At 40.6% G+C, this 25662-nt stretch overlaps 1 protein-coding gene and 1 pseudogene across 2 annotated transcripts; both read left to right on the forward strand.

Moving 5' to 3' along the window:
* The first annotated feature begins 785 nt into the window (after positions 1 to 785).
* On the forward strand, positions 786 to 17617 carry LOC9271814 (cytochrome P450 90D2-like; annotated as a pseudogene). The gene is made up of 27 exons (XR_003243432.2): positions 786 to 803; positions 877 to 965; positions 1503 to 1537; positions 1625 to 1716; positions 3253 to 3490; positions 4528 to 4612; positions 4746 to 4915; positions 5419 to 5540; positions 6402 to 6484; positions 7119 to 7321; positions 9002 to 9108; positions 9703 to 10296; positions 10420 to 10570; positions 10676 to 10799; positions 10908 to 11100; positions 11214 to 11343; positions 11440 to 12204; positions 12799 to 13558; positions 13802 to 13996; positions 14552 to 14757; positions 15285 to 15443; positions 15522 to 15757; positions 15870 to 16495; positions 16610 to 16713; positions 16785 to 16862; positions 16939 to 17072; positions 17143 to 17617. The product of XR_003243432.2 is annotated as a cytochrome P450 90D2-like (transcript).
* Positions 17618 to 20859: 3242 nt separating this feature from the next.
* On the forward strand, positions 20860 to 23033 carry LOC4342358 (uncharacterized). Its single transcript, XM_015792295.3, has 3 exons — positions 20860 to 21094; positions 22528 to 22631; positions 22732 to 23033. The coding sequence occupies exons 1-3, from the start codon at positions 20999 to 21001 to the stop codon at positions 22850 to 22852; spliced, it is 321 nt and encodes a 106-aa protein (XP_015647781.1). The 5' UTR covers positions 20860 to 20998; the 3' UTR covers positions 22853 to 23033.
* The last annotated feature ends 2629 nt before the right edge of the window (positions 23034 to 25662 follow it).

Raw genomic sequence — 25662 nt, forward strand, 5'->3', positions numbered from 1 at the left:
CTTGTTGGCTGTGTGCATGATTGTGTGTTTGTAGTGGCGAATTCATGTAAAATATGTTCGCACTCACTTTTACATTTTAATGGATAAATAATAGTCTTGTATCCAAGTAATCCAATACAATGAGATGTGGGGTGCTGTTGGACTTCATATTTATGTGCTGGAGGCATTGGTGCAGGTGGATTTTGTATATCTGTTGGCATGGCTGCTCATTGACATTGTATGCACCCTGTTTTAAACAGCTATAGTAGGCAGCTAGGCCACATACAAGGAACAGTCCCTTGTTGTTGTAAAATTGGCTGGTTTGGTCATATAATCAGTTTTAGATGGGGTGATTGAACAATAATAATTGTTCATTGTTCTTAAAAATGAGTGATGAATATGCATGCCCCAAGAGTGATAGATTCATACACAATTTCACATGCTTTAGAGTTACATCAAAGCAATGCCATTTAGACTTGGTGCAGAAGGGCACAAGCTCACAGCACAATTATGACAGTTTTGAATATTTGCTTATGGAAGGTCAAATGTCAATTGAATAGCTTGAATATCATATAGAGTTGATCATGCCCTCTGCATATTTGCATGTAGTTGTTGCTTTTAGTTGCATGTTACACCAGCCATTTACCTGTTATATTGTAAGATACTGTCGCTAATGAATTGATATTTCAAAAGATTTGTTTTAGACACTCTATTTATTTTACTGATTCAGGACAGTCTAGGTGAGATAACTCAACCTGCACACATATATAATAATCCCAATCATCAACAAGCAACTCTGTTGAGGCATGGACCTTCCCAATACGGTATAGAATACATGGCCCTCTAGCTAGCTTGTGTAATGATGTAGCACCATGCATGACCTGATCATATCTGCAGGATGCAACTAGGAACAATTTTCATCAGTATGCTCAAGATCCAAATGACCGAAATACTGGACAGATGTACCATGGATCCAATTATCATCAGTATGCCAAAGTTTTGTTTAAGAGATACTTGTACGAATTACAGTTATTAGCTGTCCAATTAATCTGTCATCTGATTGAAAAGATCCTTCATCTGATGTTTAACTACCCTTCCTTTCAGGGAAATAGTAGCTGCTACCCCTCTAATTATTTTGAAGAAAATAATGGTCCTAGAGAAGTAAGATTACACGACTCACAGTTCTATAGGCAGGATAATCAAGAGTATTCAACTGATGGTAAATAAAGAGCAAATCAAGCAACTAGAAAATATTCCACATCATATTGATTGAATTTTTTGTATTTATTATCTAGATGATCCTTTGCCTGGTATTGAGGGGTTTCAAATTGTTGGGGAGCCTAGATCATGATTTACATTAACAGCATGTGGTTACCCTACCAATGGTACTACCCTTTGTAATTTCCAGGTTTGTTGTGTTCTGAGTTCTGATTCCAGATTGCAATTACTTATCTTCTCTATTAATTGTTAACTTCTGCAAATAAAACCTCTCATTATGAAATGCTGTTGTTTTAATGGGTTAGATATCTTGAGAATGGCACCAGGCAGTCAATTGAAAGTAAATAGAGATTATTGCTCATTCTATTTGTTGCTGCTTAGAAATAATTTGATTGTATTGATTAGCTCTCTATATTTTGCAATTCAGGTGCTACGATGTATGACTACGTGGTTACTGCTGATGATGTTGACACTCTTTTGGCTGTAGACTGCACGCCTATGGATGATAATACCTGTCAGGTTATTCACTTATCTGCTGTAAACTGCAGTACAATGTGGTTATTTCATGTGGTCAATCATATAATAGTGGCTAAGTCTAAAGAGTTTGGCAACATTCATTTTGAAACTTATCTCTTTGCTAATTGGAGGGAGTGTAAACTTTTAGACGTAAAGCTGGGATCCCAGGGAAGGAAATCCATCAACTGACTTGGGAGCCATCTCTCCTTCAGAGGGGGTTAGAACTTTTTTCTGTGTCTAGCTGTTCAAATTTTGGTCCTGTGTCCTGTACATGGTATTGCGTATTAACCCCATTAACTGCTTTAGTCTGAATGTGTTCTTTTACTGGGAGTGTGCCATCCTCAATTTTTTGTGAGGCTTTCAGTGGCTTCTCATTATTGGTATTCTCTAGAGGCTTACATCCATTTTGTCTCTTCAACTACATGTTAACTATATGGTTTGAATTATTATTTTGGGTATTGGAATCTTCTTGGCATTCTGATAGCCTGATATTGTTCTGTTGCATCTTTTCATCCTTTACTGCATCAATTGGGTAGCTTACAGAGTACAACCCATTTTTGGAAGCTATTTCTTTATTGCATCAACCAGAAAAAAAAGATTAACTGAGTCATAAATAACTGTCCCTTTGTGTGTTTGTTGGTATTCGTTTTTATATATATCTGATATATGTAATAAGCGTACATAAAGGTTGGCACATCGGCTTTCCTTTTTGAGCAAAGATGTGCTTGTGCACTGATAACATGAGTGTGCTTGAAATCTGTTGTTAATTCATGGGCCTGAACTTCTAAACAGAATTATCCACACCACAGACACATGAATATTTTACTATGTCAGTAATTACACCTAGGAACTATGCATGTTAATTTGATGAGCCGCTCTTCTTCATTGTAGGGTGAATTGGTTACAGAGTATACTAACAATGGGAGCAAGATAACTTGCGGTGAGTTTATGATGCATGCGTTGCTGGCTTGCTGCCATTTTTGGGCCATTAATTGAATGAATTTATTATATTGGCAGTCCCTGCTTCAATTTTGTTTATCAACATATGGGAATTGTTATACTTTCAGTGGCACATTTTTTTAAATTTATTAAACAATGGTTGTATTTTAATACAAAGTAGACAAAGGCATCCTGTTGGCAAAAGGGCAATTGCACCTTCACAAGTTGAATCTTTATGATTTTGTAGGTTTCACTGATTAACCTTTGACATTATTTAATTGAAATTTGACCATAGTGGAAATATAATTTTTTGGGGCATATTTACCTTCTTTGCGGTAACTTTCTTGATGTAAGGCTTGTCATGTTGTAGCAAAAAGAACATTTTAATATATAAAACATCTGGATTTCTTTTTTGCATTGCTCATTTTACTTTCAGGACTTTATTTGAAAAAACATAAATGCTTGTATTATTGTTTCAAGCACAGTTTGTGGAAAAATACATGTTTGCTTACAGCAGTAACCTTATTGACACTGGACTGGAGAACATGTTAACCTTTGAAATCTGAACCTGGGATGTGTGTGTGTGGTGGTGGTGGTCAGGCCAAGAAGAAGATGGTGAGGCTGATACAGAGGATCATCTGGGACAAGAGGGCAAGGAGGGCCACCACGGGACGCCATCGACGTTCTCTTCAGAGACACCAGCGATGAGCTCACCGACGAGCTCATCTCCGACACCATGATCGACCTCATGATACCCGCCGGGGACTCCGTCCCGGTTCTCATCACGCTCACCGTCAAGTTCCTCAGCGAGTGCCTTCTCGCCCTTCACCAACTGGAAGTAAGCCTGTAACCTGAAACCTCTTACATGAAAATTTTTCAGCTTGATGACAACACAATAAGCTGTTACTAACTGGATCAATAGCTGCATAATTAGATGAATCCTGAACAGAAAAAAAAAACAAATCCTAGGAAGCAATTAAGGATCCTCTGTTGTTGGGCATGGGCAGGCAGCAAAATGGGTCCAGAACTGAAAAGAGGTTGATTTTCTTTCTTTTTTTGTCTGACAGGAACATGACCAACTATTCATTCTGTCAGAGCCATGTGTTGTGCATGATAATACTACTACCACTGTCTACTACACACAATGGCAGAGGATCTGTGTCCCCAAACAAAAACTATATCATAAAAAAGCATACGAATAAGGGAGAGATACGTAGGTGGGCAGAAGGGATCAGCAGCACATAAAGGGTTGTGCCAACCTTGGTCCATACCTTTCTTGTTGGCATCTTAGAGCTATCATTATTGTTTGTTATCTATGTGCCATCTGAAAAAAGATACTACTACTTGTGTTTGGACCAATCTTTGCAAGATGACATGCGTTGCATCATTGTCAATGTCAGGTCCATACATATCATTGGAACAGAGTCGCCTTCTCACAAAAGAAAAGGCTTACTATCATGATGTATCATCTACTTAGTTTTTTTTCTACACGTGTGTAAGGAATAGTTATTTTGGTTGAAGTATAGAGGGTTTTTTATCAACTGGGGAAAAAGCAAGGTTACATAATTTGTCTATTTATTCGGTGGAGATTAGAAGGCAGCAGTAATATTTCCTAGCTAGCATGTCCTGTTACACCAGTAGCATTGTGTCATATACTAGATTCCATTTACATCACTACAGTGCTAAGAAATTACTCATGCGTCGACCGTGTTTCTGTTTTGATGCCATGTGAACAACAAACTCATTGAAACCTCTGCATGTCTGCCACTTTTAGAGAACATGCATGCATATTGCGGCTCAAGATAAAATCCACTCAGTAATTACTTGTTGTAACAATGATGAATAATAACACCAATCATATTCTTATGCTAACAGGAGGAGAACATGCAGCTCAAAGAGGCGAAAAACCAGCATGGGTGAGACCTTGCAATGGACAGACATGTCATTGTCATTCACACATGTAAGTATAGTTCATTAACACTATAACATAAAATTTCTATAGCTCTAAATCTACTGGCAAAAATAGCACTTATCCTTATGATCCATGTGATTCTTTTTCATGACCCCGTTTGATTTGGAACATTGGAGTGTAGGTGATAACAGAGACGCTGTGGTTGGGCAACATCATCGGTGGGATCATGCACAAGGCGGTGCGCGGCGTCGAGGTGAATGGGTACCTCATTCCCAAGGGGTGGTGTGATCGGTCCACCTCGATGATATGCTCTACGATGAGCCCTACAAGTTCAACCCATGAAGGTCGAAGGTAAGAAAGAGCCCCACATTTGGTAGAGATGTTCGTCGAATTGCTAGCCCTTTAGGCAACTCCAGCATGATAAGGATTTGATGAGTGGGGTTTCGGTGGGACTCCTAACATGTGGGTTTACTTCTATATCAATAATCTCATGATGGATTTGACATTGCCATGTACTAACACTTGTATTGCAGAAAATAACAGAGATTCCCTCAAAGTTGCATTAGTGATATATACACCTAGGCAGAAGTCAGTTGAATCCCCCAAAATAAATGGATTTGGTAGTTCTTTGATCTGGTAAATTCAGACAACATAAGCTTAAGCTGTCAACGAAATGAATACACACCTTTTTTTCCGTTATTGTATACTTTCTGTAAGCTCTGACAATGATATGCAAATAATTAATCTAGGCAAATGATGGTGCTGTACTACTGTTGAGGCATCCTATCATTATTATTTGATTTGGGAAGTCTAATAATGTGCTAATTGGTCAAGAAATCAATCAATCTCAACAGGAGAAGGACATGAGCAATGGCAGCTTCACTCCATTTGGTGGTGGGCAGAGGCTGTGCCCAGGCCTGGATCTGGCCAGGCTGGAAGCTTCCATCTTTTTTCACCACTTGGTCACCAGCTTCAGGTATGGATCACCACACCTCAATCTTGGCTATTCTTAGCGCATCCATTGATTCCAACTCCTTAGCTTTGTTTCGTGATCACTTGGCAACAATAGCATTTTTTTCTCTCTCTAGATAATGGAATAAAAACTACAGGCTTTACATCATTTTTCATGATCGCTCAGCACCGTCAGCAATTATTTTTCTAGATAATGGAATAAAAATCACGGCCTCTGCATCACATAATGCACGCAATCGGGCACCAATGGCGTGCATCTCATGTCCCTATCATTTGGCCTAAGATAGCGCTGTTTGTGAGTCACATCCCCATGATTTCGCCATGCCCTCTTTGCATGATTTCAGTTTTTACTAATGGTACTATTTTACAGGGTTATAAAAGAACAAGTTGGGCTAATAACATGTTATTTAAACAATTTTGAAGGATGTGTGACCTTTTCAGTGAGGCTTTGACATGCTGCCTTTTCTGCTGAAAAAACAAGAAAAAAAGATTTTGTAGTTAATAGTTCATTAGTTAGTATGTTGGTGCTCTCTTCCTGAATAACATGAGTTGTTTTGGAGATAATATCAAGATTGTATTTTCCTGTTATTTGAATCACAATAGAGTTGCTGCTGATAAATATTATAAGGTTATCACATTATTTATCATTCCATTTTTCTTAATATTTTTCCAATGCCAATTAAATTGGATGGAGTGTGTACTGAATGGACTGTGTATATATAGCTCATTATACTTCATACTCTTTGGCGCATATAATATGGCAGCTATACCATTTGATCAAGCTATTGAATACCCTGTGGATCAGTCGTTGCCACTTGACACCAATTGTTGTTTTTTTTTGTTTGCTATCTGCTGTTTGTTATAGGTTAGAACAAGGTAGCAAGGACTGAGGCTAATGGTAAGAGGAGGCAGAAGAGGAAATGAGCTAGGACTGCGGATTCCAAAAATGTAAAGTTTCTTGACCTTGTTCTGCCTTGTTATCTGTTTATTCATTGCAAACTCTCGTGGTTGCAGCGGATGTATTTATTTAGGACAGATAGTAACTGGCTTTTATATTTCCATGCATGTTTCATCTCATGGGGGTTCATGTTAATTTAGGATCATAGTAATAATTAGAATACACATGCATTCCAAAATCAGTTTAATTGATTTGACAACAGAATTCTTTTTAGAGCTTTAATGAGGAATGTAATGAATGTCCCAGCCCTTAGTCATAGAAGAGATGAGTTATTTTCTGTTTCCCATTTTCTAAGGCCTTTGAATATAATGATGGATGCAAACCTACAGGCAAGACATTTTAGTTTGTGACAAAAGGGAAGTAGAGTTTAGTTGGGCACTAGGCCACCAAGATTTGCGGTATAATTGGCCATATGGACATGTCACCTAAATTATAGCAGTTTATTTGGATTTATTTTATTTTATTTATTATTATTATTATTTGCATTTGGTGTATGTACATTTTTGGAGTTACAAACAAATATGGAATTTTGGTACAAGAATCCTATTACTCTTATTCCCAATAGTATTTCTATTGTTGGATCGCATGTGCACCTGCTGAACACCAGACTATTCCATGTTCCAGTGATTCTGTGGAGTGACCAAGTTGCAGCTAGAGAACAAGCTCCATACCTCCTCTTCCATTGGGTGCCTCCTCCCCCTTGTCTCCCTCCTGTTTGCTGCCTCTATGGCAATGCCTAACGGAGTAGTGGCTGGTGGACGAGAGAAAATGGAGTTGGGGGCAAGTGAGGACTGTGATGGTATGAACTATTCCTCATCATTTTTCAGGTATTGCCTACTTCTCTCCAATTGTTAACTTACATGTCATTCTTTACATTTAGAGTGTTTCTTATACATTTATATTACCTTTTCCCCTTGGGCAAATCTTTAGCAGCAGAAAAGGGATCTTTTCTTTATATTGTCGTTTCATGGTGAAATAAGACAACTACTTCTAATTTGCCTAATTCAGCCATTGCTTGGTTAAACAAAAAGGCATTAATGTGGGAGCATGGCAAACAGTTATAAAGAGAATATAGATCTTTAGAATCTAAAATACCATCCATTGTTAATATTTGAATTGCTTCCTTGCACTGAAAGTATGCATCGCATCAAGGTTAGTAGTCTGGCTAATATTGCTCAATTGATAATTCTTGATAATTAATCGTGACGACCTTATAGAATCTTGACTTTTGTTTCAGAATATGGATAAAACATCATGCTGCAACTTTACCTGCTATTTGGAAACATAGAGACTTTGGATATTTCTTCTTATTTTAACAAGAAAGACATCAACTTTTTTCCCCTGAATTTTTTCATCCAGATCTACTCAAACCTCAACATTTTCTATACACAACATATTGGTACTGGGACAGATGGCCTTGAATGTTTTTCATGACCTAGCAGTTACATAAGTTATGTTGATTATCCCCACATATGTCTTTTGACTTGACGGTGTCTTTATTTGATTTGTTATTATCAACATGCATAAACTCTCCTGAATATGAATTTCTTTGCTTTAGAAAAGCTAACAATATTATGTGGTTATGTCCTTAAAACTCAACTGTTTATGTCTAAGTGTAATTAATTAATTATATATTCAGTATGCAGTCATCACTTTATGGTTCTTTTCATAAGTATGGTTGGACAAATAAGTTCTACACATATGGATATAATTAATTGGCATTTGGTTTCTTCATACCACCAAACCTGCGACCTATTTGTTCCCTGTCATATAGATGTCTAGCGGTAGCTTTTACATGTCTTAAGATCTCATACTAATGGTTCTCCAACTCCCCATGTCACGCATAAAAGGGTTAATGTGTGCTGTGAATGGCAAGCTTGTGTTGCCATGCTAATACCAAATACAAGTCAGTATAAATACCAAATACACCGTGATGTCATTTTTTTAAAATGTCTGGAGTTTCTTTGGTTTAGATCATAGACTGATTGATTTGGTGTTTGTTGTAAAGAAAGGTTGAACATGGAGTAGGCCCAGGTTATGTCAACTGTCATCTTAATATACTGGAGGACAGGGTTAGGTAAAGCTGTATAGGTTAGTTTAATCATAAAAAAATGCCATTTTACTTTAACCATAATTTGTGATGTAAAATGTAGCCAAAAAATTCTTTAGAGAGTTTGCTCTGCTGAAATAGTTTGTGAGAGTAAAATGGACTCTTTTTTTTCTTTAAACATTGTGAACAACGAGATGCTTTATGGGTCTTTCTACCAAGATAAACTGGGAAGAGATGTTTAGAGTTCACTTGTTTGGGAAGCACATAAACTTAGCCCTCATATGTTCTCTTTTGTGAATGACTAGAATGTTGAAGATGTACATGACTAGAAATCTACAGCAGATAAACACATTTGAGCAATGTACACAATTTCAATATTGAAGAAAGGGATGCTCCACTTGATGACTTCTTTTTTATGAAACGCTAGTTGGTGATATTGCCTTACAACTTGTTGCAGGGTTATACCATCCATCTACTGGGAGGTATTATCAGCAATTTGTAGACAAGCTCTCCATTCTGGATCGCATTATTTGGTTAATTGGATCTCGCCGCAGAGAACGCAATGTAATACATCTTTGTTGACATCATTTTTTATTGTTGAAAAATTCCAATTTAACTTGAAAATACACTGGCAATTGTATGGTGTGACAGATTAAAGAATTAGAGGTGTGCGGTATGCCATGCTACTATCTTTTTTGTTGACATTATTTTTGTTATTGAAAATTTTCAATTTAACTTAAAATGCACTGTCCATTGTGCTTTGCAACAAGTAAGAAACTGGAGACAGCGTTGGCGTGCCCTGGCAAGCAAAATTACTGTTTATGTTTCTATTCTTAAACACTCTAGGTATTATACTGACTTCTACAGTAATTGTTAATTAACAATAATTTTTGCTAAGCACAAACAGAGCTCAATTAAATAACTCCCCGTCTGGATTCTTGCTGGTTTGCACAGGCGGTGCGCTATTGGCGCGCCGCGTCCTCTAGTTTATGTGAAATATCATTTTATGCCATGCTTAACATGCAGAGTAGAGATAAGAAGACGCGTGCATCATTTGTTTCTTTTAAGTGGCATTGTTATTTCTTTATTTTCTGCAATGTGTGCTATACCTATGTGGATAATTTATGATTCTTAAAGAGTTCGGCTTTCCTTGTCTAGGTGGCTAAAGTGTGTCGATCCATTCATTAATCATAATATGTGGACTGCTCGGGAGGAGAAGACGACTTTTACCAACCGTCCAACAACAAGGAATGTTTAACTGGATTAACATTGCAGTTGCATTGGGTACTCACAGGACACCTTTCCAGTGCCTCGCTCGTTATCAGCAAAGTTTTAATCATTGTATATTGAGTAAGGACTGCGCTAAAGAAGAAGATCTTCAACTTAAAGCTGCTGTCAACACCTTTGGTATCAACTGGTAACTTGTATCAGCTAGTATGGATGGTTGCACTGGCAATCAGTGCTCTAATAGGTGAAAAGTATTTTTGTGCCTTTACCCTTCTCTTGCCGTTGACTTAATTCATGTATCGTTTTGTTCTCTGTTATTGGTTACTTTCTGTGGTCATGTCTTACATTTTTTTTAAAATTTTTAATGTGCTCTCTCATGCATGGGTTATAGCAATCATGAATATGGAGTTTTTTTTTGCATCCGCTGGAAACCTAATGGTGGTGGTTGTGTTGAATTTGCCATCCCACCACTAACTCTTGATTTGGTCACCATATTTTCTGAATGAAGTTACATCATTTGTGCAGGTAGGTTGTAATAAAACTATTTTTATATGCAGGTTTAGAACTTATTATATGTTTATTTGTAATCCATTACAATGCACTGATTTTTAGCTAGTATTCACATGTCTTTACATTGAAACTCTATAGGTGGAGGAAAACTTTAAACCCTGATAGCTCAAGAGTGGGTAGATGGTCTCTCGATGATGATAAACGCCTCATGGTTAAGTTGTTTGGGTCTGGAAGCTGAATAAAATTGCTCAGTTCATTCCTGGTCACGCACGGAGTCAATGCAATGAAGGTAACTTGGTAGTTTTAACATTTCTCTCCACAGTTTGGGTTGGATGGTAATGATAGTTATTTGTGGTCATTAAACAAGTATCTGAATGTTCTTGATCTGATATAGATCTTTGGGAGTGGCGACCTGAAGAAGACTCCAAAGTATTGGCGTCAGTCGATGAGTTTGGGCCTTGTTGGTCCAAGATTGCTGGCATGAAGATTCCTCATTGTACTCACAATATGTGCTTGAGGTAAAGCTGTTTTTAAACTACTCAATTTATTATGATATGTTGCATCAATGTTAAGTTTCATCATGAAGAAAAACTTCCTTGCTAACATTATGCTATTGGAAACTTCAGAAGATGGAGAAAGCTGTGTCAAGATAAATTGCCTTCAGTTAAGGCGGCTCAACAAATAAAGAAAGCCATTTTTCAATCCAACTTTTTGATAGAGAAACAGAGCGACCTGCTGAACCCTAAAGGCCTAAATCCTATATCCAGTTACTTAATGTCACTTATTCACTCCGAAGTTGATGGAAGTGATGAGAACGCTGTGAGGCACAGCTTTTATTTAGTTTCATTTTTCAAATCTATCTAATAGTTGAGTGTGTAGCACAAAAAAAACGATAATTTATGTTCTGTTTTTCATCAATCTCAATTTATCAGTGCTCAAGTCAGGAAGCCCCGAAAACATTCTAGAATATACTTTTTTTTTGACGAGATAGAATATACTTTCTGAAGATGCCGAGGCTTCTCTAAACACAACTACAGCAAATTCAAGGATAAAATCATCTAGGTATGATTCATAACATTAAAACTTTACAAAGTTTGGCTCTAATGAATGTGCATGTTATGTTTCCAAATCTCACTAGTTTCTTTTGTTGTTTTACAGAACTTGTTTTACAGAAGTAGATCTAGCTTCATCTTATGACATCAACAACTTTTCTGATTGTTCTAGTGGAGCCAGGAAGAGAAAGCAATCTGTTCGTTGTGCAAAAGAAAAATGAGGGGGCGGGGGGTCAAAAACGATATTGGGAGGGGAGAGACGTCCCTCCAAACATTTTGTTAAGAAGAAATTGTGAGTGTGTTGGGGATTGAACACAGGACCTCGGGGTTGAAACCACACACCTCTTGCCACTACATTATGAAGTGCATCTTTAAATATGGGGGGTGTCTACCACTGGTAATAATAAGGCCATCGTGGAGACAATGGGTTGTTCTATCAGTGTCTATAATGAGGTAGCCATGAAACAGAAGACTGGCTCTCCCTCTGTTGGTGTAGAAGGCACGGCCAAGAAGAGAATGAGGGGCTCTCTCTCTCTGGTAATGAGGGAGAAGTCAACAAGAGAATGAGGGGGAAGGCACGGCCAAGAGAATGAGGGGCTCTCTCTCTCTGGTAATGAGGGAGAAGTCAACAAGAGAATGAGGGGATCTATCTCTGGTGTTCAGAAGGGAGCAACCAAACAACGAATGAGGGGTTCAGTCGCTACTGATAACTGCATTGTACAAGCAATACAGAGCACCATCAAGCAATAGCCCTTCGACTTGGGGGATGAGGATGTAAACCTCGTGACGCTCCGCGTGATACAGCGCGACGAGGATGCAAACCTCATGACGCTCCGCGTGATACAGCGCCTCTTCTCGCACTAACACTCCAGTGAGTTAATTTCTGTCCATTTGTTTGTGGCATGCTCTTGCTCGAAGATAGGTACCATGTGGTGTACTAATCAAATTATATCTTAGGCCGTGAATATTGGTATGATATGACCTGGCAATCTGAATTACTGGAATAAACTTCCAAGGCAGTTGATTTTTGATCAAAACATAAATTACCCTATTCAACTCGTCTTCTATATAATATGCTAAGGCATCGGGATATTGTTCTCATGACATCTCTAGGGTTTACTCTTCTGAATTGTGTAGGACTAGTGTAGTAAGAAATTTTAAAAAGACCAACAACATGGAGTAAACTATATTTTTGGAATATGCATAACATTTGCGTACCTTTTGTATTTAGCTAGGATAGTTTATACATCATTTCAACTTCTGTAAAAGTGTGAAAAGAAAGGAACAAACGAGGATCATAGGGCTATCTCTCGCAACAAATTTAGCGACCTCTTGACCAGTGCGCAGCTACACTATGTTGGTGTTCTGATTGAGCTCCAGAGCACAGCTTCTTCCGCAGCATCATGAGCTACTTCACCTAAGCTTATTGACAGATTGTTGAACACCCTATTTTTCCTCCTTCCAGATGTCCCAAGCTGCTAGGATGACCACCGTGTCGAAGCCTTCTTTGTCCGCCTTGTTGATGGATTTCCTGCTGTCGCACCACCACCAGAGAAAGGGCTGCGGGTTGGAAGGGAAGCACTATGGCTGCTTGTTGACGCTGAGGATGAGCCACCAGATTTGGCATGATTCTGCGCAACCGACTAGGATGTGGTTGATCGTCTCGTCTTGCTGATCACAGAGGACACATTTCGCTGGGTTTGGCTGACCCTGTTTTCTTAATCTGTCCGCCATGCAGCATCTCCTGTGAGCAACTAGCCATAAGAAGTACCTGCATTTGGGTGGCACATGGTTCTTCCAGATCAGTGCATGTGGGAAATTGTACCTCCCAAGGAACAGGTGTGGCATAAACTGATTCAGGTGAGTACTGCCCCGAGTGCTCCCACTTCCAGCTGAAGGTGTTGTCCCGTTCTTGCTCAAGAATGTTGTCCTGTTCTTGCTCAAGAACGATTGAGTTCACTCGAGCCCAAAGGTTGAGATACTTGAGATACATCAGGGGAGCTCTAGGCGCCCCAATTGGCAATTATGTAGCGCCTCTGCGTCAGTTCTCTTTCGTGTGCACTTCGGCACAGGGCACATGCTCCCACATGGCAGGAGCCAGCTCCTGGATGTTTGCACCATGCAGCCATTTATCCTCCCAGAACAGCATCGTCTTTCCATCACCCAAATGGCAGATTGTTGAAGCCACGACAAGGTTGCAGACCTGCTTGGAGACAGCCAGACAGGTATGTCCAGGCCATTCCATGGGCGGTGCGGATATGCTCGATTATATCATATGCTACGGAATGTGCTTCCCTACATATGCTGTTATCATGAGACCTTAGTTCTAACACGTGAATAAAACCTGTACAAAGTACAAACTACTATACTTGTTCGAATACAATATTTGTCGCATTCCTGATCCAGCAAAAGAGTGTTGAATTATTATACTCAATTGAGCCCTTAGTATTTTGATTTGCTTAATACAGGTACCTCTGGTTATCACTTTATACTTAAACAAGCCTTCAACCTGAAAGCCACCAAAGTACGAGATTGACATAGCAGAAGTGATTCTCCTACTTCACGAAGGTATTTGTATACTCCTATATGAACAAGTTAGTGAGCTTGGAATTAGAGCAACATGTGATAACAAGGCTCGTTTTGGTGTTTGCTTGGTGGTGCAGGTACTATTTTGTCCTATAAATCTGTAACATAGTTAGAATTTACCCTATAATTGAAATGTTTGATATGTTCACTGTTGTCATGGAAATGTTTTTAGATATTGTTATAGGTTCCCCATTCATGTGAAATAGCATTTTATGGCATGCCTACATGGAAGTAATGTAGAGAAGAAATTTATTAATAAAAATGGAGCAAAGTTATATGTTTTGGCCCCACAAAAAGGGTCTTGTAAATTCGACGAGCTGAAAGAGAGCATATCTTTGTTCAAGCCACTTTAATGACAATATATGCCCTTCATCTGTTTTAATCTCCCTTGATCATCAGTTTCACTTAGTTCTATATGAATCGAAACTTGTATCAGTATACTTGTTATGGTGGATCTCTGGTCTTTAGGAAGTACACTTTCCAGTTTACATAGTGAGTTGTATTAGAAACTTGTGGAATTTCAATTTTAAGATCGACAGTCCTCTTAGTTAATAGTTATGTTAACTAATTGCTTTAGATATTTTCCCTGTCAAGAAGCATATGTACTTACAAAGAAGCAACCTTTGGTGCAGAATAAAAATAAGAAGTCCCTGCATTATTTCTTGGCCTTGCCAATAACCCTCATGTTTCAAAGTACAAAAATGTACTGAAGCAATTACCCTTGTATTCCCCATGTTACTTCAGAAGCAACAGTGGTCAGATGATGAGAAAGACAAACTAGCCTAAAGGAATAAAGCAACAATACCAAGAAGCAATGATTCTGGACTCGATGAGGAAGGTGATGTTGAGTTGCTTAATTGTTTGCACTGTTGGGGTATTTCTCATTAGTTTTTGGTTGATATTTTATTTTGATAATTAGTTTCTTAATTAGTGTTCCTTATCCTTTATTAGTTGCTAGTAAATATTTTTGTTGATGATATTGACAACTTTATATGCTTTAAGGATGTGAAAATATAACCAAAGATTGTAATGCTTCTGTGTCCCAATGACGTGGCCTGTAAAATCAATGTTTGGTGTTTGCTCTGATGGGCATCTGGCTAAATTATCCATCCACTACCTGAAACTGTATCTTTCGTGACGGCCAAAAACCATCAGGGATATTGGGACAGCCGACAGGGAAATAGTCCTTGACAGGGACCTGACTGGGAATACCCGACAGGCCAGTAGAATAATACGGAGTATCATTTACAAATTTGCACATTTTTGCTTCTGTCTATATGTGCTATCGGAGTATTTCACATGTCTTTAGGTAGTTCTAACGTACAGAATTTTAGCTAGTATTTCACATGTCATCAAACTTGGTAGGTGGAGAGAAACCTTGAATCCTGAAAGTTCAAAAGTGGGGAGTTGGTCTCTCGATGAGGACAAACGCCTCATGGTACCTGTGAAGTTGTTTGGGTCTGGCAGCTGGAATAAGATTTTGCTCAGTTCATTCCTGGTCGCACAGAGTCAATGCAATGAAAGGTAAATTAGTAATTTTAATATTTTACTACACAGTTTAGGGTTGGATGATAATGGTAGTTGTTTGTTATCGTTAAACAGGTGGCCTAGTGTTCGTGATCCAGATATAGATCTTGGGGAATCCAGATATAGATCTTGAGGAATTTAACGTTGTTCAAGTGAGAAAGCCCCAAAAAACGTTCTAGAATACCATGTGGGGACAATATATTGCCTAGTGACATTAAATTCTTCAGCTTCTATGAATCTCTCTTTCTGAATCTATTGATGGTGAGACTAGTTAACACAGCCACAACAAGTTCAAGGAGGAAATCGTCTAGGTATGACTGACATTACAACGTTACATTGCTTGGCTCTAATGAATTTTTTTCATTTTCCTTATACATGTCCTGTTCTCATATCTCACGAGTTTCTTTTGTGCTTGTTTTACAGAAGTGGATCTAAAAAGCAAAGTGATGAAAGTCTAGCTGTATCAGATGATGTCAACAACTCTTCTAACTGTTCTTGTGGAGTCAGGAAGAGAAAGAGATCTAGTACTGACAAACTCAAGTTGCAGAAAAGAAAATGAGGGGGTCTATCTCTGATGACCATGAGGTTGTCATAGAGAATGCCTCTATCTCAGTTGGTGAAGGCACGGCCAAGAAGAGAAGGAGGGGCACTATCTCTCTCTGGTAAAGAGGGAGAAGTCAATGAGACAATGAGGGGCTCTTTCTCACGTGCTTATGAGGGAGCAACCAAACAGTGAATGAGAGGCTGAGTCTATTGATAATCATGGTGTTGTACTGGAAAGCAAGAGAGCACCATCAATGTACTCTTTTTTTTGGCGTGTCTTTTCCAATGGAGCTTAAGTGATATAATTAGGATATGTTTCCCCAAGAGTTTAAGTTATACCAATAAGCATTATTTTCTCTTCTCTACATGAAATGAGCCAAAGAGAACTCAACAGCAGACAGCATGGCTAATGCGGCCTTTGAGTTGGAGCTTCAAACCATGGCTTCTGAAGAAAGAGATGCTGATATGAGAAATGTGAGCAATTGGTGACACAAGTCAACGCCAAGGTATTTAACTCTTTCCTGGTATAATTAATTTTTTTGAGGGCATGTGAATGTCGACTAAGGATGGTTGTTAAGGGTCAACTGAGCTTTGGACTGATTTTCTTGATCTCTTTCTAGACATTCTGTGGACAAAATGTTCCACATCCACACATCTTGCCGATTGCATGTCCTTCGCTCCAATAAATGCATCCAGCAGGCTTGCAAGGCACTATATGTGTGAGGTATGGCAATTTTTCTTTCAAAAATGCTACACACACGACCTGTAGTGTCTGATTTTTGGACGACTATGAAGTGCACGGCGTCAACAAGAAGTAGAACGTCATATGAAGCCTCACGCCATTCTGTTGTACGCCGGTCGGATGGAACAGTCGTACGTATAGCATTGTTCTTTTTCTTTTTGTCATATTACTAGAACCTAGTAGCTTATTTTTTTTGGTCTGTTTCAGTGTCAAGCTGTTAAGCAACATGGTCCAAACAAATGGGAACTTCTGATGATGGGTCAGCTATTGCCGTTCCTTCTGGAGCAGATCCCATTTCTGTTGAGAATAGCAACACTTCTTAAACTTCTGATGAATATCAGGTCTGAACTTTGGATACGGTATGCTTTCTTGTGGTGATAATATGGTACCGACAACTTTCCTTGATTTCAGTGCAGAAAGCAATCCTCTAAACCTCTGAAGGGAGCTTCGTGTGTGTATGGTATTTTCCTATTGCCATTGATAGGCACAACTTCTGGAAGTGGAAGGAAGGAATATACATGTGTACTGTATATATATACGCGCTGTGTGGTGCCTTACAATGAACAGCGCATCTCATGGTTTCTGGAGTGAAAAATTGACATGAAAATCAATTTTAGTTCTTTAGAAAATGGGAATTTTCATTGAGCATTGAATTAATTTGCTAGTTTGGTGATCCATTATCGTCTGCAGGGATCTCCGTAAAATATAATCAGCGTTCCCTGTATTGTGATCTGTTTATGAGCTGATACACAGGTTGTAAGTAGATGTGTATGTGACCTGTTTCTGAACCGGTACACAAGGTTGTTGGAAGTAGATGTTAACCGGGGATGTACTCTACAACTGAGCTCTTATAGACTCAAGAAACGTTGCTCGTCAATTTTGTTTACTGGCACTCAGGCTCTGTCTTGCTCCCACCCAAAATTTTTCACTATGTCACATTAAACATAAACATCTGCATAAAGTATTAAATATAGGCTAAAAAACAACTAATTGCACTGATTGCGACTAATTTGCGAGACGAATCTTTTAAGTTTAATTGCTCTATGATTTGACAATGGGGTGCTACAATAAACATTTGCTAATAACGGATTAATTAGGCTTAATAAATTTGTTTCGCGGTTTATCGACAGATTCTATAATTAGTTTATTAGTGCCCAAATATCCCATGCGACACCCCATATAATATATGATATGACATGTCAAAAATTTGGATATAAACACCCCCTCAATTTTAGTCAGTTTATTCCACAGCCTCCGTCAAGCTACCATCACACCCTATCTCGTGAGGAAGCCACCACCACCACAGCATCTTCGCTGCGAACCTCCACCCTTGGCAGCCACGCGTGCTTCATAGGCTGCGCGATGCCCTAGCTGGTTGGTGAGGTACAACTAGTTTTTTTTTTTTACCTTTCGTTTTTTTTCTTTTCTTTTTATAAAATTTCTTTCTTTCTTTACGAATATATTTTATTAAAGGGCGCATATAATGTAAAACTAAACCCTAATCGGATAATATTTTTATATTTATTATAATTTTAGTTTACTAACACACGGATATCTCTCTACTACTTAAAAAATAAGAGGTACTTCCATCGTCCATCAAGAAAACCGAGCGAAAAAAACCGGACAGAAGAAAGAAAAAAAACCAAATCTGTTCGATCAAAAAAAACGGGCGAAGAAAAACCGGAAAAAGAAAAGAAAAACCAAACGGAGAAAACCGGGCGAAAAAAAGAAAAAAAACAAATCAGTCCGATCCCAAAAACCGGGGCGAAAAAAAACCGGAAAAGAAAAGAATAACCAAATCTGCCCGATCCAGAATAAAAAGGCGAAAAAGAAAAATGAATCCGACTCCGTCGACGTGGTAAAAAAAGGGCGAAATAAATAAAAAATATGTCTGATTCCAAAGAAGGATTTACATGTGACGCGGTAAAAAAATCAAATCAAATAACCAAATCTGTCCAGTCAAAAAAACCGGACGAAAAAACCGGAAAAAAAAAGAAAAACTAAATCTGTCCGATCCAGAAAAATGGCAAAAATAAGGGAAAAGAAAAACGAATCCGACTCTGTCAACGCAGTAGAAAAAGGGCGAAATTTTTTTAAAAAAACAGTCTGATTCCAAAGAAAAAGGAATTATATGTGGCGGTAAAAAAAATCAAATCATATTATATGTGGCACGGTTTAAAAAAAAGCGACGTGATAAAAAAAACAAATCGAATCTAATTCCATCGATGCGGTAAAAGAAAAATCGGGAAAAAAAATCTGTCTGATTCCATAAAAATAGGAAACAAACTCCAATCCATTTCCGTTTGGGCTGACTAGGACTTTGTTTCTGTTTTGGCCGAATAGGAATTGGTTTGAATTATACAAGTCCAAGTCCTATTCGGTTGGCATCACCAAGATAACAAGTGCATATATACATACATAGTATAAAGAATCACGGCACATAACAAAGAATCATATGCAGCCTTATAGCACTTAGCACTGGGTAAAAATTAAAAAAAATTAAGAAGATGTATTAACATGTGATATATCACTATACAAACATGCAAGTTCAACCTCCATGGTATTATACAAATAGGATATAAGACAATAGTATTATACAAATCTATATCTATAATAACTAATATAAATATTCGTATTTTTCCTTTCGTCACATCTATTTTTCGTCTCGTTCGTACGCAATCCGATTCGGTTAGCAATAGCCATGGAAAAAAATTGCAAAAAAAAAAAAAAAATCGGCGGCCGCCGACGCCACCACCGCCGCCGGAGGGAGAAGAGAGGCGGTGGAGGGAGCCGCCGCTGCTGGATCCACCCACAGTGGCCGACGCCGCCGACGGATCCACCCGCGAACGAAGCCGATGCCGTCGACGCCGCCGTTGAGAAGGCGTCGTCGCTGTCTAGGCCGACGGGGAGAGGGAGAGGGGGAGGGACGGCCGTCGCCGCCGTCTCCGCCGCAGCTGCGCCGTGCCGGCGAGACGGGAAGGAGAGCGGGAGAGGGAGCGCGGACGCCGCTGACGCCGTACCCCGCCATTGCTGCGCCATGCCGGCGAGAAGGGAGGGAGAAGGGAAGAGAAGCGGCGCCGGTGGTGGGAGAGACGGCGCCGGTGACGGGGGAGGTGACCGGCTTGGGTGAGGGGGAGAGGCGGGAGATGGGGAGAGGGAGCGGTGTCGCCGGTGGGGAGAGGCGGCGTCGGGCGCGGGGGTGGCGGCTGGGTCGATTGGGGGGGGGGAGAGAATGGGCTAGGGTTTTTTCGGCGACTGAGGAGAGGGAGAGGGTTTTGTTTCCCCGATCTCGACGCTCGGCCGTCCGATCTAAACCCTAGAGATTGGACGGCCGGTGTCGGCCGGGCCGAAATCGGCCCAAGAGGGATTGAGAGCGAGGCCACTTTTCCGGCCCAAGCCCAGGTTGCGGCTTGGAGAGGGGAACTGCGCCTGCGCGTGCACAAAAGGCCATGGGCCGACCGGCAAGGGACGGAAATAAGTCTATTTTAGGTCTCTCGGGCCGAAGAAAAAGAGAAGAAGTTCATTTTTAGTACTTTATTTTTTCAGAAGCATTACAATTATAGTTGTTGAATGTGTTTATTTCGAAGCAAACCTAAAAGGAAGTATTTTCTTTCTTTTTCCAATTAAATAATTGTTAAATGAAAATTAACAATTAAGCTCTGAAAATTCCAATAGAATTTCTAAGAGCGTTAACTAATCATGGAGAATTTAATAAAATTAAATTTAACCATGTCATTTTATTTGTCACAATTGCTTTACTTGTAAATTTATTTAATTATACACATACCTACTTAAAAATACCAAATATTTCAGCGAATTTGTATTTTAATTAATTGCATATTTTTCTGATCTGTACGCTTCCCGTTGCAACGCACAGACACTTTTGATAAACCAAACAACACTTTTGGTTAATATACACACTCCGTAATCACCCGTTGCAACGCACGGGCACTTTTGCTAGTTTTTTAAAAAAATATAAACAAAACAGAGGGAAAAGTATCTAAAAACGTTAACTTTGGAGGCTTAAAAAAGCAATTTTCTCTAATCAACTTGTATAGACTGGGGACTGACTGGTGGGACCACGGTCTATAGACCGGGCTTATAGCCGTAAGTTTTGTTGATTGGTGCGTGCGCGACAGACGACAGCGAGCGGAAGGGGAAGGGAGGGGAAGGGGAAGGAGAAGGAGAAAGGAGAAGATGAAAGCGAGCGAAACCCTAGCCTCGCTCCCTCCCGAGATCTTGACGCCCGCAACCGGAAGCCGTCGGCATGGCTAAGGCGCTGCGCTCTCTCGCCGGGAAGCTCAGGCCGCTGGTCGCATCCACCCTCCGCCGGGCGCCGGCGTCGCGCTCCCTCCACCCCGAGGTGTTCTTCGTCTTCCCTCCCCTTCTCCCCCTCCCTCCTCCTCCTCCTCCTCCTCCCTAATTATCTTTGTCTTCCCTATTCAATCACCCCATGCAGTTTAATTAGACCCCGATTCGCCGAGTTTTTAGTTTCGAGAAAAAAATCAGTCTTTTTTTTCAAAAATAATTAATTTGTCTTGAGAATGATTATAATCAACCATATGTGACTGCAACGTATCCCTGTAGAGTTATTTCTGCACCCTGCGAGAAAAAAAATATGAACTTTTCAAATTCTTTTGACGTAAGAAGGTAGAGCCGGCTCTACCTTGTAGTCATTCAATTGATAGAAATGAGGTTTACAGAGTTTTTTAAGGTTGCAAGGTTATAAAAAGAAAGAAGGATTGAGAGAGACAGATATAGAGAGGGAGGGATGGGGGTGGATTTACAAGAGATATAAACAGGGGTGGAATACTGAAAGTTTGGTAGCTGCTCTAACCTGGTATATGGTTGGGCTGTAGAGGGTTGGGGAGAGATAGCTGCGGCTTTAGTGATTCACCCGGGCCATACAATGTTGGGCTATTAATTGTTCTAGGATCTTATTAGATTGTCTCTTCTGAAGGTAACTTATTTCGTTTTCTGATAATGGATTAAAACCCAGACTCTACACCAAGAAAGGTGTATATACACAGCCATGTTCCGTTTGTTTATGCCAAAGGTGTGCTCTGCATGAGCATGAGTTGCAGTGGAGGAGCCACATGAGGGGCGAGCGTAGGCATCGCCCTATCCCAACAAAAAAATTGTTTCTCATTATCTACTGATTAATCAGTTTTTTTTTTTTTGCGGGGATACTGATTAATCAGTTAATTGGCCCCCCTTTTATGACGCTAGCAGGCAGCTCAAATTGGTTATAGGGTTTGGGTTTTCAATTTTGATTGCTGCCATGTTGCCTGCTGGTTGGGGAAAATTAATGCCCAGCAGGTGGCCCAATTTGGCCCATCTCTTGTGAGAACGATGGTCCATTCGGCTTGGAGTTGCGCTGGAGAGAATGATGACAACAACGATGAGCTATGCTTTTTATCCACAGGCCACAGCGATTGAACAGAGGCAGTCAATAAAAAGTATAGTAGTGATCAAATGAGGCTATTTAGTGATTTGTTCTGCGTATTTTGAAAAGTATTTGATTAATGGCAAAGTGGATACACCATGTATCGGTGAGGTTCTTTTTTTTCTCCGGCCCATCCAATCGTGTAGTATATGTTAAGTTTGATTTGCATAACACTATATACTTTTAACACTCCTATTGTTTATTTATAAAGTATTTTCACTAATTTTGAGTCTATCCTCCATTTTCATCTTGGATTCGCCACTGTCTAACTTATATTTACTCTTCATGTGTGGAACTGTAGGATAAGCCACTGTCTAACTTATATTTACTCTTCATGTGTGGAACTGTAGGATAAGTTGAGTGGCAACACAAATCCTAAGATTAAGCCCCTTACTTTCCATAATGCTGAGGAGGACGCTCGCATTATGTTTGAGAACATCAATGAGAGAGCACGGTAAGAGGCTATATAAAAGCATTGTAATTGTCTTTTACTGTATATTTTATTGAAATAACATCTGTTTTCTTTTTTTTTGTTACTCTTTCTAAATCCAAAGAGTGGTAGCGGAACCGATGGTGGCATTTCGGAGGAGGCAAAACAGGATTGTGATTGCGGCGGCTGCTTCTGGATGCGTTGTTGGTACTGTTGTGATGGGCGTTTTTCTTTGTCAGGATTGAAACAGCTAGATAAGAGAACCATGCATCGACTGCCGCTATTATCATTATAACTATGACTTTTAATTAAGACTTTCTTATGAAACCTCTAGCGTGCATGTTTTTTTGTAAGCAAACGTGTATTGTTAATTACACTGATGTTACTTTGATATGCATGGTGATAAAAACAGAGTACTATATTTTATTTGGTTTTCTTAATTGTATGCTATATAGAACATACAGTAGAAAAGTCCATGTTTTGTTGGAGATAAAATGCATATAGCATCAAGTGACTTCATGAACATCATCATTGTGATTCGCAAGTCCAGATCGATTTCATCGTACATTCGTCAATCTTTCGTCCTTTGTTTGACTCGCTATGCGCATGATGAGAAAATTGCATATTTGTCATTGCAAAAGAATGTGTTCGCTCGAATACCATTACTAAAATGGGTTTCGATGGAATACCACTCTCAATTAGGACTACTTGGCCGAAATACCATCTTAGAGGGTGTTTGGATCCTTTAGTCCATACCTGTTTGGATGTAGGGATTAAAAGGAACTAAAGGTCATTAATTACACTGTACAAGGACCATGTTACCTCTAAAATCATGCAAAGAGAGGGTTGTGCGTGGGGCAGTGGGTGGAAAGAAGCAACTTTAGTCTCTATACGCTCCTCCCATAGAGACTAATTGACTAATACACTTTTATTCTCTTTTAGTCACCCCTGTTTGGGACTTTAGGGACTAAAGTGAATGGACTAAAGTTTTACTTTAGGGACTAAAGTTTTAGTCCCTCCAACTAAACAGGCCTTAGACCATTTTTACCCCTGGACTTCTTCCTCGCTCGTATTCCTCCATACACATCACTGGTGCCCATGGCTGCGAGAAGAGCTGAGTTGACGAGGAGAAGAGTTTTGCAACTAGTAGTGGTGGGCATAGGCGCGAGAGTATCGGGCGTCATCGTCGCTGTCCACCACTGCCACCGAGGCCGCTAGTTGAGGGCGCCGTTGCTATCCACCGTTGCCATTGCGCCGGGCTGGCATGGGAGTAGCGGTCGCCGCCGCCGTCGCCATCCACCGCCACCACCGAGGGGCCAGGCAAGAGCAGAAGTAGCAACATTAACGGGCGCTGTCATCATCGTCACCACCGCCACCGAGGGCGTCGTCGCCGTCCACCTCCGCCTTCGCGAGGGCGCTAAACAAGCACCGGTGGAAGAAACAGGCGTCGCCGTCCCCCATCCCCGTCCACCACCACCGCCAAGGACGTCGGGCAAGTGCGCAAGTAACGGGCGTCACCGTCGCCGTCCACTGCCTCCACCGCGTCGGCTGGCTGTAAGTAGCGAGCGCCGTCGTTTCATCCATGGCCGCCCCACCGAGGGCGTCGAACTAGAAGATGAGGAGTTGGGGGAGGAAGAAGAACCCCAATGGTAAAATAGTCCAAGATGGCATTTCAGCTAATACATCGTGGTTAAGAGTGGTATTTTATTGAAGCCTGTTTTAGCGATGGTATTTCAACGAATCCATTCTTTTGGAATGGTAGATAGGCAGTTTTCTCGCGCATGAACGTTCGTTCGTCGTTCACACTCTATCGTCTGCCTGTGACAGTGACTCTACAAGTCCAAGCCCCTAGCACTTTTGTCTACCTACCCCTGCCAATATTTTTATCGCGCCCCTTTAAATAAAAATAAATACAAGCTTTTTCTCACTTCCAATTTTCTAACATTATAAATGATTTGTTGTCATATGAATCTCTATTCGGTTTTCAGTTTATCCGTTTTCTTTTGTTGTATCTCCGTTTTAGCTATTCCTTTTGCTGAAATTTGCTTTAGGATTATTTGCATTGCTCATGTCTATGCGTTAGATTGTGATGAAGGTTATGTTGAACCCATAGAATTGACATGGATCTATATCATAGAAAATATACCCAAATCATCTAATGTTTACTACTCCGTATAATTTTAGTTTTTTTTTGCAACGTATGGGCATAATTGCTAGATATATTAAAGGCAAAATTTACTATAGGACACTAAAAGTATGTGGTCTTTGCTATGAGACATCCAAAGAACACGTATCTTTTCGTGGACACCGCAAAAATGTGGTATTAGCTGCTAGACACACCTCGCATTATTTTATTATATCACGTCTAGATGGAGAGAGAAAGAACGTTGAAAGTACCATTTTGTCCCACGGGTCGTTCGGCTTGTAAAGATGACTGCCACTGGTTCCAACCAGACCCGACCCACTCCCCACACACTCGATCCCCTTTGCTATAACCCTATGTTTCGGGGCAGCACCGACGGTGCGGAGGCAAGCTGCGTCAACGGTGGCGAACTCTAGGGATGGCAACGGGGCGGGGCGGGGCCGGGTTGGGCTGGACCAACCCCGTCCCCGCCCCTTTGTGGGTCCACCTGGCCCCGTCCTCGGACTGGTGGCCAGGTCGAAATCAAACCCCGTCCTCGGCCCCTCCGGGGCCCCGCCACCCGAGCGGGGGCCCGCTGTGACGGGAGGAGGCAGCAGGTGGAGGCGTCGCCGTGCGCCAGCAGGAGGAGGCGTGGCTAGGCGGACGTCGTGCGGCGACGGACGGAGGTGGTGCAGCGATGGGTGGAGGTGGAATTGAGACGGCAACGGGCGGAGACGGAGCAAAGACGGCAAGGGGCAGAGGCGGTGCAGGGACGGCGGCGGCGTGGCAACGAATGGAGGCGGCGACAGGCAGTGGCATGGCGATGAGCGAAGTCAGAGGCGGCGCGGGTGCGCGGCGACTAGCGGATGCGGAGGCGATGCGGTGGTGGCTGTGGAGGATGGGTGAGGGGAGTGGGAGTAAGGGATGTGGGGA

Source organism: Oryza sativa, chromosome 7 (assembly GCF_034140825.1).
Source record: "Oryza sativa Japonica Group chromosome 7, ASM3414082v1".
Classification (NCBI taxonomy): Eukaryota; Viridiplantae; Streptophyta; class Magnoliopsida; order Poales; family Poaceae; genus Oryza; species Oryza sativa.

What these genes read in the sequence shown, in the direction of transcription:
- LOC4342358 (XM_015792295.3), top strand. Translation starts at nt 20,999, where the DNA reads ATGGCTAAGGCGCTGCGCTCTCTCGCCGGGAAGCTCAGGCCGCTGGTC. An exon ending in CGCGCTCCCTCCACCCCGAG is followed by an intron (nt 21,095 to 22,527) that starts GTGTTCTTCGTC and finishes GTGGAACTGTAG; the next exon opens with GATAAGTTGAGTGGCAACAC. An exon ending in AACATCAATGAGAGAGCACG is followed by an intron (nt 22,632 to 22,731) that starts GTAAGAGGCTAT and finishes CTAAATCCAAAG; the next exon opens with AGTGGTAGCGGAACCGATGG.